The sequence below is a fragment of the Anomaloglossus baeobatrachus genome, chromosome 3 (genome assembly GCF_048569485.1).
Source record: "Anomaloglossus baeobatrachus isolate aAnoBae1 chromosome 3, aAnoBae1.hap1, whole genome shotgun sequence".
NCBI classification, from domain to species: Eukaryota; Metazoa; Chordata; class Amphibia; order Anura; family Aromobatidae; genus Anomaloglossus; species Anomaloglossus baeobatrachus.
In genome coordinates this window covers 492,461,195-492,482,376 of record NC_134355.1, presented here as the reverse complement: position 1 = coordinate 492,482,376, position 21,182 = coordinate 492,461,195, and the positions used below count along the sequence as shown (strand labels likewise).

The 21,182-nt window shown below is 40.3% G+C and overlaps 1 protein-coding gene across 6 annotated transcripts in view; it reads right to left on the bottom strand.

Annotated features, from left to right (window-relative positions):
- ZBBX (zinc finger B-box domain containing) overlaps positions 1–21,182 on the bottom strand; it is a 341,437-nt gene that overhangs the window by 19,457 nt on the left and 300,798 nt on the right. For 5 of the 6 annotated variants that reach the window (XM_075338565.1, XM_075338563.1, XM_075338567.1 and 2 more), the window contains 2 exons: positions 18,612–18,845; positions 3,927–4,029 (listed from right to left, as the gene is read on the bottom strand). In XM_075338565.1, coding sequence (XP_075194680.1) covers positions 3,927–4,029; positions 18,612–18,845 — 337 coding nt within the window. The remainder of the gene's footprint in view (positions 1–3,926; positions 4,030–18,611; positions 18,846–21,182) is intronic. The other variant, XM_075338568.1, reaches the window with a different exon arrangement.

The following is a 21,182-nucleotide window of genomic DNA, read 5'->3' as shown; positions in this document are numbered from 1 at the left end:
CCCGGGGCAAAAAATACAGGAGCTATCTTGGACGTCCACTCGTTAGACAAGTTTGGAGCTTGGATGAATCAGACAATTAAGCCTTTTCACCGCAAGAAAATAGAAAGTGTGTGCTGAGCTTGATCCGACGTGTGTTTCGAAGGGCATTAATGGTCCCTTTCCTCAAGGATAGCACAGCTACTCACTCAGACCCTATTTTTAGTGTAATTTGATTAAGTTCCATTATAATAAAACAATAAATATAAGTCCACAAAAAAAAAATATATTTTTCTTTATTTTTTATTGTTTTTGATATATGTGTTTGTCATTGTATAAAAACACATAAGGCCCAGATTTCTTGTTTCCTTTTTTGTTTTCGTTTTTATTGTTACTCCTATACTTTTTTATAGCATGAAAGGTTTTGTGTATCAATTTGTATCAATTCATATATGAAAAACTTTGTATCTAAAGAATTAATGCTTATATCTATTATATATTTTTATGGACTTATATTTATTGTTTTATTATAATGGACCTTAATCAAATTACACTATAAATAGGGTCTGAGTGAGTGGCTGTGCTATCCTTGATGAAGGGGATTGTTAATGCCCCCGAAAGGCTCGTCGGATCAAGCTCAGCACACACTTTCTATTTTCTTGCGGTGAAAGGCTTAATTGTCTGATTCATCCAAGCGCCAAACTTGACATAACCTTGGTGGTATCCCCGTCTCCAGGCATCAGGAGTCTATAAAGAGGAAACCTGGCATATCCCTGCTGAAAATGCTGTGTTAAGGCACCATGAATATATACAGCGCAGAGATCGCATTGCCTCTAGAACCTCCAGACTGGTGGCCGCTTGTCAGTTAACTTGCACCGGACACCCAAGAAGGGCGCCCGATGTTTCGTTGCAATCCTGCTATACTTCTGTATGACTGCAGCAGTAATACGCTAAGAATGCGGTAAAATTCAAAGCCACCAAGAAGAGCGGGCTTTATGTGGAGCACATGTTTCAGAGCAATATCTGAAGGCTTTTCGAGAAACTGCAGTATATTAATCTATATTATTTTAGAACGGAGCATATCCTTGTGGAATTCCTGGACGTTCTTGGATTTATTTATTTATTTGTTTGAGGAAAACTTTTAACCCCTTCTCCAACTAAAAAACAAAAAACTTTTTATCTTTTCTCCAAAATAGATGGTAGCCTGCGGCCGGGGCTCCACACTTTTATAGAGTTTTTTTTAGTCTTTTCAGAGGTTTTTTGAGTGTTTGTCTTATTATTGTGTAAATTTATGCGTTTTATGTACTATTTTCTTGTAACTTTTTAACCACAAATATTCCCACTCTGTGAGCAGAAATGGAAATAAAAATAAAAATATAAATACAGTTATACCTTGGTTCAGCGTAGATTTTCTACATATAAGAATTTATTTATATATATATTTTTTTCTATATTTATAAAGATGCTATTGACATGAAATTCTCATCAGATGTCAGTAACAACCCTTCCAACCCAAACAGGCAAATAACTCAAACCATGGATGTCCATAAATTAAGTTATGTGTAACAATGAGAAATGAGAAGGGGAAACAGTATTGAACACATGCAGAAACAGAGGTGAAAAAAGCCATGGAAAATAGACACTAGCTGAAATGTATCAGTAATTAGAAAGCAATCCTGCCAGTTAGTGAAAACTTACAGTACATCAGCTGGTTCAACTGATAGCCTACAGAAAGGTGTCTCATTACCAAGATGCCACACAAGAAACATCTCATGATGGGAAAAACCAGTGAGCTGTGTCAAGACATTCACAAACTTATTGTTCTAAAACATACTGATGGCATTGATTACAGAATTTCTAAACTACTGATGACTTCAGTGCGCACTGTTGAGGCCATAATTCGGAAATGCAAATAGCATAATTTCACAATGAACCATCCATGACCAGGTGCTCCCCGCAAGATTTTAGACAGAGGAGTGAAAATAATTATCAAAAGTGTTGTCTAAGAGCCAGGGACCAGCTATGGACAGTTACAGAAAGACCTGGAATCAGGAGGTACAATTGTTTCAAAGAAAACAATAAGTAGGGAACTCAACCTCCATGCCCAGCATGCATGCTCACAACGAAAAACTCCACTGCTGAACAAAAAGCATGTTCAAGCATTTTTAAAGTTTGCTCAAAAACATTTAGACACTGCTGGTAAATGCAGTGAAGAATATAGTCTTGTCAGATGAAACCAAAGTTGAATTATTTGGACGCCATAACACACCTTGTTTGGAGACCTTTAACACCATTTCAACAGTGAAGTTTAGAGTAGTGAACATCATGGTGTGGGTCTGTTTTTCAGCATACGGCACTGACAAATTTCATGTGATTGAAAGAAGGATGAATGGACAAATGTACAGAAACATTCTTGATAAAAATGTGTTGCCATCTACCAGGATGATTAAAATGAAACGAGGATGAATATTTCAGCAAGGTAATGATGGGGGGATTCCAATATTGAGTGGATGGGGGTCTGGGGGGATTTCCATACTGAGTAGTGTCTGTGGGAGTCCTCATTCTGTGGGCACCATTATTCTGTGTAGTGAGCTGTGGCGTTCATCATACTGTGTTGGGAGTTATGGGGATTGCAATATTGTGTGATAGGCGTGGGGTCATTCTACTGTGCGAAGTGCTATGGGGGGGCCCACAAACTGAGAGGGGGATGTGGAGGCTTCAAAACTGAGTGGAAGGCTGTGTGAGTTCAATATACTGAGTAGGAGCTGTCAAGGCCCACATTTCCTGAGGGTCATCATTTTGTGTGGGGGCCCACATTCTGTTTGGGGGGCTCTTAGAGCCCTCATTCTATGTAGGGGGCTGTGTAGACCCTTATATTGAGTAGGAGACTGTTTGAGCCGGGGGGGGTGGAGCGGAGTCACAGGAGACAGGAGCAGGGTCACCCCCATTTTAATGTGAAATGAATAGTGAAATCAATAATCACTGCTCCCCACGTCCATAATCTTGCCCACCTCTCAGCACAGAGGTCAGTGATAGTAAAAGTCTTCACAGTCATTTACTATCACTGATGGCAGCACTGAGAGGTGTGAGGGATTAGGGGCATGTGGAGCAGTGAATATTCATTTCCTTTTAATAGGGAAATTAATATTCAGTGCTCGAGAATCTGCAGGCTACCTACAGCGACGACCTTGCTTCTGCCTTAAGCGCGGCATGCTAGGAAGGGGCCCAAGATGAGCACTTTAGTTCAGAATTGGTGGACATTACTCCCAATATCAGCAGCAGATCTCCCCCATAACAGTGTCAGCAGCAGATTCCCTACCCCCCACATAACATTGCATTACGGCCACATTTTTTGCTGTATATTTTTTTTCCTATTTTCCGCCTCTAAAATCTTGGTGCGCTTTATGATCTGTTGCATCTTTTAGTCCAAAAAACATGGTATATTTCCCAATTGCACTAATGAAACCTCATCTACCCAGCAACTGTTGTTAGAAAAAAATCAAGGGTAAGTGAATTTTTAACATGTTGGTGAAAAACTTATACCTAATCTAACAAAAATAATATTAAAGAAAAAATATAATGCATAATAGACAGACAATCTGATCTTTATGTGAAGTCAAACTTTACTACCGTATTTCTATAGTCAGCCTCATAGTTCAATACTAGAAGACATCAACGTTCATTTTTTACACACCTATCTAAGAAAAAATGTTCAGAACATAGAAGACAGGAGGATGAAATGAAGATTGTTCTGAAGATAATCTCTAAAGCTCAATCAGGAATAGAATTAATTTTCTGATTTATCCCTCCTTCCAATGTGCCTCAGCTAACAATTTATTCAATTTCCATTTTTGGAATTTTAATTGCGAAACTCAGCCATTCACTCACATAAATACACTCATAAAAGGTAACATGTAGACAGGTACCCGATGAAGATTAATTATACTCACCTACTTATGGGCACTTCATCTTCAGACTTTGCTAATCTTTGGCCATGTCTTGTCAACCGGATGGAATCATAATTAAGTGCTGATGTCTGAAGTTTCCTATTATCTGTAAAAGAATATTTCATCTGAAAGTATGAAGTGTGTAAGTATAGCAGACGATCACGAACCCCATCTGGAACCAAAATCTCATCCGAAAATACAGAGAATATTCTGTGATTTTTTTTCTCACTTGTTTCATTTCTATTCTGTTAGGCTGCTTCTTGGTTATACCTCTCATAGAGGTTGTCGCAATATTCGGAACATTAACCACATGCTAAACAATCCAATGATACGGAAACCAGGAAGGCAGACACACTTTATGGGATCATGTATCCAAGAGCCTGGAAATAATGGCTGAGAACTGAGATGAGCAAATCTCTGAAAATTCACGTGGTTGGTGTTTTGTACTATTACCCTCATATAACAAAGGAGGATGAATTGCTAAAATACAGCTCCTTAATTCAGCTTCCAGTGCCGCATATGTGTGAAAAAAGCCTCCAAAATAGGAAACATTTACATTTAGGAAACATCTGGCTAATCCTTTGGTGATAGTTCCTCAGCATAATCCATAAATGTAGACTACCCCAGAGGAAGAGGCACTCTACAGTAAATAGAGGAAGGTCCAAACACATAAAGACAGCAAGGACTAAGGGACCGTAATTATTGTACATTCAAGCAGAGGTCTAACTTAAAAAGGGCGTTAAGTAAAGGCCACTTTACACACAAGAATATCGCTAGCGATCTCGTTAGCGATGTGACACGCCCAGATCGTTGCTATGATTTGCCGAGATTGCTCATAGGTCGTTTTGTAGCGGTCACACATACCCATCTCACAAACAACGCTACATCGTTCAGTGATATATTGTTTGACCAAGGCACACTGTCACACTGCATTCCTCCCAACGATTCTGGCAACGTCAGAGGCGTATAATTGTCCATAGCATACACCCTGGCGTGACACCAATCAGAGCGGAGGAGGCGTGAAGCATTGCTCGTAACTACACGCCCGCGTCGCTGATGACGGACGCACTAACGATGTTGCTCGTTGGTGGCAGGGTGTCAAACGTAGCAATATGTCTGCTGTGTTCGAAACAACAAACAATATTTTTGAAAATGAATGATGTGTCAACAATCAACGATTTTCGCTATTTTTATGATCGTTCGGAGTCGCTCGTAGATGTCACACGCAACGACGTCGCTAATAACGACAAAAGTGTGTCACGGAAACTGTGACCCCGACGACATATCGTCAGATAAATTGTAGCATGTAATAGGGCCTTAACTGAAAAAAAAATATTAAAAATTTAGCATAATGCTGTACAATACTAAAATAAGTTATAGTCATGTTACCAATCCCACGACACTCCCATCCTAATGCTTCCTAACCCACCGGTTCCTCTTCTTCCTGAGTGATCTGGATACATATGTGACCCTTATAGCGACGGCCAGTGAGTGACTCTAGTACTCCCACTTCCATCTTGTTGGAACAGGAAATAAAAAGACCAATCCTGTACTTTCTTCTTGGTCCAGCAGGTCATGTAATGCTTTGGCCACCACCGCTGCAGCTCAGTGGGCACATGCAAGTCTGGAACTACAGAGCCAGCATGGAACCAGTGGCATAGCTGGAACCATACAAGTGGAGGACTACCGTAGTAAAGAGGGTTTTATGCCTCAATGAAAAATCTCTAAATCTCAATCCTCCTTACATGCACCTTTGTTGTTTATAGGCTCTACAGCTTGCATCTGCTGCTACCTCTGCTCCCAATAAAACTGCCACCGCAGTACTACTGAATAGCACAGTTTCTATGCAGATAGTTCACTGGCAAGGGAACAATAAGAATGGCAAGCAGGTGCAGAAAAACCTTCTGTACAAGTCATCAATTTAGCATTGTGTGTCTTTCCCTTAAGACTTTTCTTTTTCAAAAGATTTGATGGACAATTTATAAAACAATACGTCTCTACAACATACCGTACTCAGCACAACGCTACACTCATATATTTCCAATGTTTACAACTGTGCCAAAAGCTGCTTGTTCTGAAAAAGTGGAAAGGAGTAATATACAAAAAAGTGCTTTAACTCATTTCGTACTCAGTGGTTGTCATTGCAGGCGGTTTTTAATGTGACAAACGTATAATGTGTGGTGTTCAGCCTAGAATTTGTGGGCTTTCTTTTTCACACATATTTCAGCGGTGAATAGAATAACATTAATAACATGCTAAACTGAATCTAATTTTTATACATTACACTTCCACCCACATTAAATTTGAGAAAACTGCTAATTTGAATAAATTAAAAAAAATAGTACCGTGGCTTAATTATAGCCAAGAAGTTTTCTACAAGAATAATAAAAGGAGAGCAGAATATAAGCAGTGGAGTAATGGTAATACTTAGCCGTGTCACACGCTTTGTCTATATCTATCAATTATGGCCAATTCTCTATTTTACACTGTAATATTTATTAACGATAATATGGTCCGACACATAATAAAGAGCTTTGTTTGAAAGTGGTTGCCCCTAAATTCCAAGCTATGTAATTTTGCAATTTCCTAAATGCTGTCAAGATAATTAGGACTTAAAATACCATTAAGTAGCATTCTCTAGTTTTTATATATACAGCTCTGGCAAAAATTAAGAGACCACTGGAAAATTTTCAGTTTTTCTAATTTTTCTCCTTATAGGTATATTTTGGAGTAAAATGTAAATTGTACTTTTATTCTATAAACTACTGACAACATGTCTCCGAATTTCCAAGCAATAAATTTTGTATTTATTGTCTGAAAATGAGAAATGGTCAAAATAACAAAACAATGCATTGCTTTCAGACCTCAAATAATGCAAAGAAAACAAGTTCATAATCATTTAGAAACAACAATACCAATGTTTTACTTCAGGAAGAGTTCAGAAATCAATATTTTGTGGAAAAACCATGATTTTTAATCACAGCTTTTATGCATCTTGGCATACATTCCACCAGTCTTCCACACTGCGTTTGGGTGACCTTATGCCACTGCTGGTGCAAAAATGTAAGCAGTTCTTCTTTGTTTGATGACTTGTGACTATCTATCTTCCTTTTGATTACATTTCAAAGGTTTTCAATGGGGTTCAGGTCTGGAGATTGGGCTGGCTATGTGGCATGGTGCATTGTCCTGCTGGAAAAAAAACAATCCTCAGAGCTGGGGATAGAAGGAAGCAACTGTTTTTCCAGGATAACCTTGTATGCGGCTTGAGTCATACGTTCTTCGCAAAGTTTAATCTGCCTTGCTGAAGGATCGACAGATCATCACTGATCTTCCACCAAATTTCACAGTGTGTGCAAGACCTCCAGGTCTCCATCTAACCATTAGATGACCAGGTGTTGGGCAAAGCTGAAAATTAGTCTCATCAGAGAAGATTACCTTACTCCAGTCCTCTATGATTCAATCTTTATGGTATTTGGCAAACATCAGCCTGCCTCTCCTTTGCTTCTCATTGATGAAAGGCTTTTTTTCTAGCTTTCTAGCTTTACATGACTTGAGCCCTGCCTCTAGGAGCTTGTTACAAACTGTTCTTTCTGTGCACTTCACCCCAGCTGCCATTTACCATTCCTTTTGTCATGGCCAGTCCAATCTCAAGACCTGAACTCTTACTGAGTTAAAACATTAGTATTGTTGTTTCTAAATGATTATGAACTTGTTTTCCTATTTGAGGTGAACATTTCTCATTTTCAAAAATAAATACAAAATTTATTGCCTGAAAATTCGGAGACATGTTATCAGTAGTTCATAGAATAAAAAAAAAGTATTTACATTTTACTCAAAAATATACCTATAAAGAGTAAAATCAGAAAAACTGAAAATTTTGCAGTGGTCACTTAATTTTTGCCAGGGCTGTTATAAATTATATATACTGTTTATACTATATACTGTAATATATATATATATATATATATATATATATATATATATATATATATATATAGTACAGACCAAAATTTGGGACACACCTCATTCAGAGAGTTTTCTTTATTTTCATGACTCTGAAAATTGTAGATTCACATTGAAGGCATCAAAACCATGAATTAACACATGTGGAATGAAATACTTAACAAAAAAGTGTGAAACAACTGAAAATATGTCTTATATTCTAGGTTTTTCAAAGTAGCCACCCTTTACTTTGATTATTGCTTTGCACACTCTTGGCATTCTCTTGATGAGCTTCAAGAGTTAATCACCGGAAATGGTCTTCCACCAGTCTTAATGGAGTTCCCAGAGATGCTTAACACTTGTTGGCCCTTTAGCCTTCACTCTGCGGTCCAGCTCACCCGAAACCGTCTCGATTGGGTTCAGGTCTGGTGACTGTGGAGGCCAGGTCATGTGGCGTAGCACCCCATCACTCTCCTTCTTAGTCAAATAGCCCTTACATAGCCTGGAGGTGTGTTTGGGGTCATTGTCCTGTTGAAAAAGAAATAATGGTCCACTAAACGCGAACCGGATGGAATAGCATGCCGCTGCAAGATGCTGTGGTAGCCATGCTGGTTCAGTATGCCCTCAATTTTGAATAAATCCCCAACAGTGTCACAAGCAAAGCACTCCTACACCATCACACATCCTCCTCCATGCTTCACCGTGGGAACCAGGCATGTAGAGTCCATCCGTTCACCTTTTCTGCGTCGCACAAAGACACAGTGGTTGAATCCAAAGATCTCAAATTTGGACTCATCAGACCAAAGCACAGATTTCCACTGGTCTATGTCCATTCCTTGTGTTTTTTTTAGTTCAAACAAGTCTCTTCTGCTTGTTGCTTGTCGTTAGCAGTGGTCTCCTAGCAGCTATTTTACCATGAATGCCTGCTGCACAAAGTCTCCTCTTAACAGTTGTTCTAGAGATGTGTCTACTGCTAGAACTCTGTGTGGCATTGACCTGGTCTCTAATCTGAGCTGCTGTTAACCTGCGATTTCTGAGGCTGGTGACTCGGATAAACTTATCCTCCGCAGCAGAGGTTACTCTTGGTCTTCCTTTCCTGGGGCGGTCCTCATGTGAGCCAGTTTCTTTGTAGCATTTGATGGTTTTTGCCACTGCACTTGGGGACACTTTCAAAGTTTTCCCAATTTTTCGGACTGACTGACCTTCATTTCTTAAAGTAATGATGGCCATTCGTTTTTCTTTACTTAGCTGCTTTTTCTTGCCATAATACAAATTTTAACAGTCTATTCAGTAGGACTATCAGCTGTGTATCCACCAGACTTCTGCACAACACAACTGATGGTCCCAACCCCATTTATAAGGCAAGAAATCCCACTTATTAAATCTGACAGGGCACACCTGTGAAGTGAAAACCATTTCCGGTGACTACCTCTAGAAGCTCACCAAGAGAATGCAAAGAGTGTGCAAAGCAGTAATCAAAGAAAAAGGTGGCTACTTTGAAGAACCTAAAATATAAGACATATTTTCAGTTGTTTCACAATTGTTTAAGTATTTCATTCCACATGTGTTAATTCATGGTTTTGATGCCTTCAATGTGACTCTACAATTTTCAGAGTCATGAAACTAAAGAAAACTCTTTGAATGAGGTGTGTCCAAACTTTTGGTCTGTACTGTATATACAGGGGTTGGACAAAATAATGAAAACACCTAGAAACATCAACAAAAGTTAGTTTAATATGGTGTAGGTCCACTATTTGCGGCGATTACAGCCTCAATTCTACGAGATATGGATTCATACAAGGTGTGAATTGTTTCCAAAGGAATTTTAGCCCATTCTGCAGTTAAAACACCCTCCAGTTCTTTGAGTGACCATGGTGGCGGAAATCGAGGTCTGCCATTGGTATCAGGTTCTCATCAATGGTCTTACAATTCAGCAAAACAAACAGTTAATATACATACACATCACATAACACAAATAATCAAGTACAAACCATTAACATATGTCACGGTTTGCATGTTTATAACATGTTCAAAGATTATGATACCAAAACATTAGGTGTTTCCATATATATATAGTTGAAACCAGAGGTTTACATACATCTAAAAAGACACATATGGATGTTTTTCTCACTATGTGACATGAAATCAGAATAAACAGTTCCCGTTTTAGGTCAATTAGGATTACCAAAATTATTTATGTTTGCTTAATTCCAGAATAATGAGACCAAGAGGATTTTTAAGGCATTGTTATTATTTTCTGCAAAGTCAAAAGTTTACATACACTAAAGCTATGTGCGCACTTTCCGTTTCCACCTGCTTTTCAGTTGCTTTTTAGGTCCGTTTTGAACTGCAGCGTTTTCATGCCAAAAGGCATGCCTTTTGATTTTCCAGCAACGTCTATGGAAAATGTGAATTTCTTGTCCGCACTTTGCGTTTCCAAACGGTGCGTTTAATTTGCATAATTTTGGGCAAAAACCATGCGTTCAAAGAAGCAGCATGTCAATTGTTTTTGCCATTTTGGCAGCGTTCTACACCCATTGAAATCAATGAGTTGTAGTAAATCGCTGGCAAAATGTTAAGCAGTGCACTTGCATTGCATTATTGTTGCGATCCACATGTTTTTATTTAACATAAAGGCAGGTCTTTCAGTCTCTCTGTTGGTTTCTCTCTCTATGTCTCTATCTCTCTCTGTCCATGTCGGTCTCTCTCTTCCACCCCCTCTCTCATACTCACCGATCCACGATCACCGGCGCGGCGCTGCATGGCATTCACACTGTGGCGGCTTCTCCTTTTTTGAAAATGCCGGCCGCTCATTAATCCATCACGTATTCCCTGCTTCCCCCGCCCACCGGCGCCTATGATTGGTTGCAGTCAGACATGCCCCCACGCTGAGTGACAGCTGTCTCACTGCAACCAATCACAGCCGCTGGTGGGCGTGTCTATATCGAGCAGTAAAAAAGTAATAAATAAATAAATGAAAAAAAACGACGTGCGCCCCCCACCCATTTGGATACCAGCCAGGGTAAAGCCACACGGCCGATAGCTGGTATTCTCAGTATGGGGAGCTCCACGTTATGGGGAGCCCCCCAGCCTAACAATATCAGCCAGCAGCCGCCCGGAATTGCCGCATCTATTAGATGCGGCAGTCCCGGGACTTTACCAGCTCATCCCGAATTGCCCTGGAGCGGTGGCAAACGGGGTAATAAGGAGTTAATGGCAGCAGCCCATAGCTGCCACTAAGTCATAGGTTAATCGTGGCAGGCATCTCCCCGAGATACCTTCCATGATGAACCTGAAAGTTAAAGAAAATAAACACACACATCCAAAAATCATTTATTTGAAATGAAAGACAAAAAAACCCCTCTTTCACCACTTTATTAATCCCTCAAAAACACTTCCATGTCCGACGTAATCCACGCAAGGTCCCACGACGCTTCCAGCTCTGCTACATCGGAAGTTGACAGGAGCGGCAGTAGAACACCGCCGCTCCTGTCAGCTCCATGCAGCAACTGAAGTGAGTCGTGCGATCAGCTGTGCTGTCACGGAGGTTACTCGTGGCCATTGCTCTCAGGTGGAGGACTGCAGCTGTGGCTGCGAGTAACCTGAGTGAAAGCACAGCTGATCACGTGGCTCACTGCAGTCACTCAGGGGATTTGCGATCACAGGTGAGTCCTTCCCGTGTGACCACAAATCAAGCCGCGCCACATGCACAGAGCCGCGCGATCACAATGAAGTCGGGTGAAGTTCATCCGAGTTCATTCTGAACGCACGGCACTGTGTCGCAGCCAGCCATGACCGTGACAGTGCGGTCCCAGTCGGCTCTGCTGCAAGTCTATGGGGATGCAGCAGAGCCGAGTGGGTGCGTACTGTGAAAAATGTGCGTTCTGGATGCTTTTCCCACTCTGTCTATGGCAGAGCAAGCATGCAGAACGCATGAATTCTCTCCAGGAATGTGCGCACGTTGTGTTCTGCCAAATGCATCTCAGAACGCAGCTTTTTCGGCTGCGTTCTGAGGCGCACAAGCAGTGACTAACACGCTGTGGAATTGAACCGCAAAGTGCGCACATAGCCTAAGAATACTATGCCCTTAAACAATATGGGACAGCACATATGATGAAAACATGTCTTTGGAAGCTTCTGATAGGCAACATCTGAGTTAATTAGAGACACACCTATGGATGTATTTTAAAGCACACTGAAACACACTGCTTCTTTGTGTAGCATCATGGGGAAGTCAAAAGAAATCAGCCAAGATCTCAGGAAAAGAATTGTCAACTTGCACAAGTCTGACCTCAATCCTTTTGAAAATTTATGGGCAAAGCTGAAAATGGAGGTGCGAGCAAGGTGACTCACAAACATGGCTCAGTTACACCAGTTCTGTCAGGAGGAATGGGTCTAAATTCCTACCAACTATTGTGAGAAGCTTGTGGAAGGATATCCAAAACATTTGACCCAAGTCATATAGTTTAATGGCAATGGTATCAAATACTAATGAAATGTATGTAAACTTTTGACTTTGCAGAAAGGAATAAAAATGTCTTGAAACATTCTCTCTCTCATTATTCTGGCATTTGGCAAATATAAATAATTTTGGTAATCTTAATTGATCTAAAACGGGAAAGGTTAAGGTTATGCTGTGTTTTTTTATGCGTTATTGCGTGTTTTTTGGGTGCGTTTTTGGCCTCAAAACAGCATGCACTTCTTTCCCCAGCAAAGTCTATGAGATTTCATTTTTGCTGTCCACACAGTGCAGTGTTGTTTGAGGTGCGTTTTTGTGCTGACCACAAAGATGCAACATGTCATTTATTTCTGCGTTTTTGCCAGCATTTTTCACCCATGCAATACATTGGGAAAAACACAGGAACAAAAACGCACAAAAAATGCGTTTTTTGGATGCATTTTTACCACGGGTGCATTTTTGTGCGTTTTCTTGCGGCCAAAAACGTCACAAAAAAAGGCAAAGTGCGCACATATTATAGAATCATTAGTTAATGGGTGTACATGAAATTCAGCATAAATCCCTATCGAAAAATTAACATTTAATGATACTTATAAAAGGTTCAAAACCACAAATCAATTAGATAAAACAACCCACTGCACAGAAGAGAGAGGGAAACTCAGTCCCTACAATATCCACTCCCTCCTGTGCCCTACCTAGCCGTGGAGGTTGGCACCCTTAAGATAGGATGTGGCGCCCCCACTCACCGACGACTGTCCCTGCTATAACCCTGTGAACCCCTACAATCAAAGATAAAGTGCAGTGCGCATATATAAAGTGATAATGTACAAAACATGGGGTTCACAAAAACCTCCTCAAGATTCCAGAGGTCACCAGTGTTCTCAATGAGAACCTATACAAATGCAGGGACCATTAAATCCACTTAGCTTACTTCTGCCTCATGCCTCAACGCGTTACCCCAATCCTTGGTTCATCAGGAGGCCAATAACAAATTAATGTGGCTAGATACACCATTAGCAGCTACCATACTGCCAGATTTTCATGATGTTAGGGGACCACCAGGCTGATGAAACTGCCTTATAACCCCACAGGTGTCCTCAGATCCCAGATCCCATCCAATAACCTTCATAATCTCCTGATTGTATTCCCACCTCTCAACATGATTTGTTCCCACGCTCCTCCATGTTCAATATCGGGTTGTCCCTGTCACTTCCGCGTTCCACAGTGGAATGCAATGATATCCAGTCCAGGATAAGGCCGGATATCTCCCATGCACATGCTCCAGGAAGACGTCAGGCTCATAAATGATTCCGCGTTCCACAGTGGAACGCATCCGCCTGTCAGCTTTTCTGTCACTTCCGTATACCTCCGTGGAGCGCATTGATACTTGCTCCACCCTCAGGTCTGATACCATCATGATGCATCCTCAAAAGGACCATCCCACATTATGGTCGCAGCATATGCTGCTACTTCCGCGTTCCACAGTGGGACACATGTGACGTATAGTAGTGATACTGGATCCCATTCTCCCACTATTCAAGTTATACCTAAAGATCATTATATATTTTATAACACTACACTATATTTGGTGCTTAAATGCAAAGGATTCTAATATTGTATCTCCTGAAATCCTTAATTATATAGTGTAACTTAGGGGTGAATGTATTATATTATTTATTATATTTATTATAGGTGTACGGGAAATACTTCCAGATGAATCTACTAATCTCCGAGGAGCCATAATGATGATGGGCGGGCTAATAAGGAGGAGGGGATATTACAAGGGCTTTCCAATTTATGGTCATTTATCATATTGTGTTGTGACCTGGACCATAAGGGACACCATTGATTTCAATTATCATTCCAATACCATATATAGGATTACAACGTCAAACTATTTTAAACAGGACCATATCATATGACACTCGGTTACTATAAAAAACACGTGAACGATATCTGTTCATTAATTCCCTTCGGGGCTAGTGAGTCCAGTCTGAAGGTCCACTCACTTTCTTTTTGTAGTATATATCGATCGTGGTCACCCCCTCTGGGATTAGACTTCACAACCTCCATGACACAGAAAGACACCTGATGTAAATCTCCCCTATGTTTCTCATTCATGTGTCTGGCCAAAGGGGTGTCCCGATGGTTGCGGATGTCACCTAAATGTTCCCCCACCCGCCTCCTGAATTCTCTCCTCATCTTACCCACATAGTCCAGGTCGCAGATACAGGTCGCCACATAAACAACACCCGTCTTGAAGTTAGCAAAGTCTATGATGAAAAACTCTTTTCCATTGTCGGCACTTTTGATATACTTAGATGGTCTCATATACCCACAATAGGAGCAGTCTCCACAGTGAGAGAATGCACAATCCAATGAGCGCACATAGCCTTATTCTGATTTCATGTCAGATAGTGGGAAAAACTTGCATAAGTGTCTTTTTAGAAAGTGCATGTAAACTTCTGGTTTCAACTGTATATTGCCAATCACAAAAGACCAATGAAGAAAACCCAGCAAATAAATGTATTGACTCTCTAGATCTAAGTACGATTTAGTAAAGAGAATAGAGTAAGATTTAGAAATACAGCAGGTGAAATAAGTACTGAACACGTCAACAATTTTTTAAGTAAAGGTATGTATGCAAACTTCTGGTTTCAACTGCACATACTGTACACTGTGTGCAGAATTATTAGGCAAATGAGTATTTTGAACACATGATAATTTTTATACATGTTGTCCTACTCCAAGCTGTATAGGCTGAGAGCCAACTACCAATTAAGTAAATCAGGTGATGTGCATCTCTGTAATGAGGAGGGGTGTGGTGTAATGACATCAACACCCTATATAAGGTGTGCTTAATTATTAGGTGACTTCCTTTCCTTTGGCAAAATGGCTCAGAAGAGAGATTTAATGGGCTCTGAAAAGTCTAAAATTGTGAGATGTCTTGCAGAGGGATGCAGCAGTCTTGAAATTGCCAAACTTTTGAAGTGTGATCACCAAACAATCAAGCGTTTCATGACTATTAGCCAACAGGGTCGCAAGAAGCGTGTTAGGCAAAATAGGTGCAAAATAACTGCCCATGAATTGAGGAAAATCAAGCATGAAGCTGCCAAGATGCCATTTGCCACCAGTTTGGCCATATTTCAGAACAGCAACGTTACTGGAGTATCAAAAAGCACAAGGTGTGCCATAGTCAGGGACATGGCCAAGATAAGGAAGGCTGAAAAACTACCACCTTTGAACAAGAAACATAAGATAAAACATCAGGACTGGGCCAAGAAATATCTTAAGACTGATTTTTCAAAGGTTTTATGGACTGATGAAATAAGAGTGACTCTTGATGGGCCAGATGGATGGGCCAGAGGCTGGATCAGTAAATTGCAGAGAGCTCCACTCCGATTCAGACAACAGCAAGGTGGAGGTGGGGTACTGGTATGGGCTAGTATTATCAAAGATGAACTTGTGGGACCTTTCAGGTTGAGGATGGAGTGAAGTTCAACTCCCAGACCTACTGTCAGTTTCTGGAAAACAACGTCTTCAAGCAGTGGTACAGGAAGAAGTCGGTATCGTTCAAGAAAAACATGATTTTCATGCAGGACAATGCTTTATCACATGCATCCAACTACTCCACAGCAAAGCTGGCCAGTAAAGGTCTAAAAGATAAAAAAAATAATGACATGGCCCCCTTGTTCACCTGATCTGAACACCATAGAGAACCTGTGGTCCCTCAAAAAATGTAAGATCTACAGAGAGGGAAATCAATACATCTCTCGGAACAGTGTCTGGGAGGCTAAACAGATAAAGTAAACAGATAAAGCAACTGACAGAATCTATGGATGGTAGGCTGTTGAGTGTCATCAAAGAAAGGTGGCTATATTGGTCACTAATTTTTTGGGGTTTTGTTTTTGCATGTCAGAAATGTTTATTTCTAAATTGTGTGCAGTTATATTGGTTTATCTGGTGAAAATAAACAAGTGAGATGGGAATATATTTGTTTTTTATTAAGTTACCTAATAATTCTGCACAGTAATAGTTACCTGCACAAACAGATATCCTTCTAAGATAGCCAAATCTAAAAAAAAACCATTCCAACTTCCAAAAATATTAAGCTTTGATATTTGTGAGTCTTTTGGGTTGATTGAGAACATAGTTGTTCATCGATAATAAAAAAAATCCTCTAAAATACAACTTGCCTAATAATTCTGCACACAGGGTATATATATATCTTGGAGGTGAAGATGCTGGTTGTTAAGGTGCTGGGCTGGTGTGGTTACACAGAGTCTGTGGTTGTGAGGTTGGTTGGATATACTGCCAAATTCTATGAAACAGTTTTGTTGATGGCTTATGGTAATAAAAAAGCACATTTGAATCATGGACAACAGCTCTGGTGTCACCAGAAGATTTTTGCAGGCATTGCCAACTATCATGGCAGCGTCAGAATCTGTGGAGATACAGATCCTGGCACTCTGCCTGCTAACTTCTCTGATGTTTGTGATCAGTGCAGGGAGACATGGATGTGGAGAAGCAAGAAAGCTTAAACATTTAATCAGCTCACGACTCCAAGAATGTCTTCTACAGGTGGTGCATGGAAAGTCCAGTCTGGCTAACTGGCTGCTATGAGTCAATACCAAACAGACATAAGAGAGGTATCCAGCACTCATGGCAGTAAGAACCCAAAAAAGTATATTAAAAACATCACGTTTATTTAGTAGTTTTTAAAATGGAAAAAAATCCACGACCTGGCAGTACACACAGTCTATGCGTTTCGAACATGCGGGCTCTTAATTATGACATGATTAAGGAGATTCCATGCTCGAAACGTGTTGACTGTGTCTACTGCTAGGTCATGGATTTTTTTCCATTTTAAATACTACTAAGTAAACGTGATGTTTTAATTCTACTTTTTTGGGTTACTATTGCCATGAGTGTTGGATATCTCCTTTTTGTCTGTTTTATATTGAGACATGAGTGTCAACCCACAGACTTAGGCAGGCAAGCAAGAGTTAATCTCTGCTGGGCTACTTGTTAGTCTTTTTGATCACATGCTGTGAGGGAGCCAGTCACGTTCACTCCCTTCCTATATATGCTGGCTGGACACTTGTATAATCATAAATACAGTATGTTTAACTGATGCAGACTGGATTTCCCCTACAGAGAATATATAAAAATCACATATGCATGGCCTACTTTCTGCTACTACTCCCCGATAGGGTGCAGATGGAACTGAAAACTAAGGGGTACTTTGCACGTTGCGACATCGCTACTGCGATATCGTCGGGGTCAAATTGAAAGTGCCGCATATCCGGCGCCGGTAACGACGTCGCAACATGTAAAGCCTAAGAGAGAAGATGAAGGAGCATGAAACAGTCAAAAATCGGTGATCTGTGTCACGTCGTTCAATTCCATAATGTCGCTGCAGCGACAGGTACGATGTTGTTCCTCGTTCCTGCGGCAGCACACATTGCTGTGCATGAAGCCGCAGGAGCGAGAAACTTCTCCTTACCTGCGTCCCGCCTGCAATGAGGAAGGAAGGAGGTGGGCGGGATGTTTACATCCCGCTCATCTCCACCCCTCCGCTTCTATTGGCCGCCTGCCGCGTGACGCCGCACGACCTGCCCCCTTAGGAAGGAGGCGGGTCGCCGGCCAGAGCGACGTCGCAGGGCAGGTAAGTGTGTGTGTGAAGCTGCCATAGCGATAATGTTCGCTACGGCAGCTATCACAAGATATCGCATCTGCGATGGGGGCGGGGACTATCGCGCCCGGCATCGCTAAAATCGGCTAGCGATGTCGCAGCGTGCAAAGTACCCCTAAGGCTATGTGCACAATGAGTTTTTTTAGGAGTTTTTGGAGCAGAAACTGAGTGGAAACTCTCCAAATTATCCTCAAAAATGTAACGCCTTAAAAAGCTGGAGTTTCTGTTCAGCTCTCACTCCAAAAACTCAGCAAAAAGATTACGAATGCACATACCCTAAAGATGCAGATACCATTAAACATGACAACTAGGACACTGGAGGAACTGACAAGTCTTGGGCATGTGTTCATAGTACCCAGTTTTACAAATGCCACTGGTAAGCCATATCTGGATGGTGAAGGAAGAGGACATTTTGTTTGATCCCTAAATATGTGAAGTCGCATTTTGGAATGTACTGCCAGTGTTCTTTTTCTGTGTGTGCTGTGTTCCAATACAGTTTTAAACAGTATACACTACAGGCACAAATATATGGATGAATACACCTATAGCATGACTGTGTGAGATCTTGGCCATAAACAAAAGAGTAAAGTACCTGAGTTTAAAGAATGAAATTCTTTTTCCAAAACCGCCAGTGTTTCCCTTCTATTTTCATCTTCAAAAAGATAATCTTGTCCATCTGCAGAGTCAATTGACTCGATCTCTGAGATCTCCGAGGCTGCTCTGGACATTGGTCGAGCCACTGCAGAACTAGGTCTTGGACTGCTGTCAGATCCGGAGATTCGATGACTAGACATTGAAGAATGGGAACGTCTGAAGGGACTTGCTGCTGCAAAATACCATTAATACCATACCATACATTAATACCATATAATAACAATTAAATGAAAATGAATAGCAGCAGCTGCTAAAGCAAACATGATTTTAGGGTGTATAAAAAGATAGATTAGATCCCGTGATCGCAAGATGTTGCTACCCCCCTATAAATCACTTGTAAGGCCACATCTAGAATATGGGATAAAGTTTTGGGCGCCACATTTTACAAAGGACATCCAGAAGTTAGAGTCAGTTCAAACGTGACTAACTAGACTACTACAAGGAATGGAAGGCCTCCCATATGATGAGAGGATGAAAAGTTAGATTTGTTTAGCTTAGAAAAAAGACGTCTCAGAGGAGATCTCATTTATATGTATAAATACATGTGTGGTCAATATGAAGGACTGGCACATGACTTATTTCTTCCAAAGACAATACTAAGGACCAGGGGGGCACTCACTGCGAGTGGAAGAAAAGCGATTCCGGTAGCTAAATAGGAAAGGGTTCTTTACAGTTAGAGCAGTCAGACTGTGGAATGCCCTACCACAAGAGGTAGTAATGGCAGATACTATAACAGCTTTTAAAAAAGGGCTGGATGATTTCCTCAGTACACACAACATTGTTGGTTATAGATGACTTAATGACAAAATGTCTAATTGGTGGAGGAAGGTTGAACTAGATGGACCTAGGTCTTTTTTCAACCTAAGTAACTATGTAACAGACTGAATAATGTCCCTTACACTGAAAAAGCTAGTAATATGGTAATAGCCACTTCTAGAAATATGATTAAATCTTATTTGTTTTAGAACACAAGATGACTATCCTGTATATTTCCAGATCTTATCGACACGGGAAGAACATCTGCAATTTCACACAATGCCTCAATAAACAAATTAATTAACATAAAGAACATATAAGATTTTCACACATTATTGTAGTCCAAGTTAACTTTAGATGCAACAAAAGGCTTTCACTTGACTTGATTAATGCAAACTAATGCGCATATGGAGATATTGTAGACCTAATGAAATCTTACTATGACTCCCTCATTAACATATGCACACCAACTTTCTGCACATATTGACAAGTTTTGGATATAACAATAATTATATGCAAAAATATGTGTTTCCAACAGAGTGTTGTCTATTAAAAGAATATTTCTATGGAAAGATGTCGGAAGCATACTTGTCATCCACATTAATTCTATCACAAATAAATACAAGCTTTACATTTTCTGCAACATGGAAACAATGTAGTGGAATTATGTAATACGGAGTGTAATTTACATTTCAGCAGACATAACTAAAGAGTTACAATGTCGATTGAGTTCACTTATTTAGACCCCGATTCTGACAACGTACATCTTAATGGATAATGTACTATAAGTACATTACACTGCAGTCATTTTTTAGCAAGTCTGGCAGCAATCCACAGGAGGAGCGCTCGTTGAGTTCACTGATCCATTACTTTTAGGTTACATGCTGTCTCACCTTTTTAACGTGAAGCTTTTTTCCCTGTTCATTCTTCCCGTCCATTTCCGTTAATCATGCAATGACACTTTTTGATAATGTAAACCATATACTTACTTAATCTAAAATCATATCCCGTGATAAAATAATTAGTATGATGGGATGGGCATTTTATTTTTGTAACCAAGGATGGTGGATTTAGATCATGACCCCACATGGCGTAAATGCTGCACATTTGCGTAGCATTTTTTTTGTGTTCTGGAATTTTGCTGCATTTATCAGTTAAAGCAAAGTGGATATGATTTCATGAAAACTCAAGCCAACTGTGCACTTAAAATGCCATTCAACTGTTTTTTTTCTGGTGTGTTTTTTCCCCAGTAGGTTCCAATGACGAACCTCAAAAAAATGCAAATGTAAAAAACACCATAGAAAAACACCAGTATTTCTGCAGTAAATACAGCATGTAAAAACAATTTGTCAAATACTCATAAAAAAGGACTACAACAAAAAAAACCCACAGCAAATATCACAATAATTAAAGTAGATTGCTCTTGCATATTTTGGTGCAGACACTTGCAGAAAAAGTGAAGGGAAAATAAGCAGCAGTTTCACACATGCGAATAGGTTCACAAGGAATCTCCTTTTTCATGGATGTGTATTGAAACAAACCTTGTTTACGGTGACACTTCCCATATACTGTACATACTGTAGCTTATGGAATGTGCATAGGTAAATGAAGCATCAGCCGGCACTCACCATTTTTAAGATCTTAGGATGCATGGTAATAACTGTTCAGGTCCCGGACCTGGTTGTTAATGACTTTGTATGGGTATCCACCAAAAACATCACATGGAAGTGTGCGTCTGGGCTCCTGGGTTATT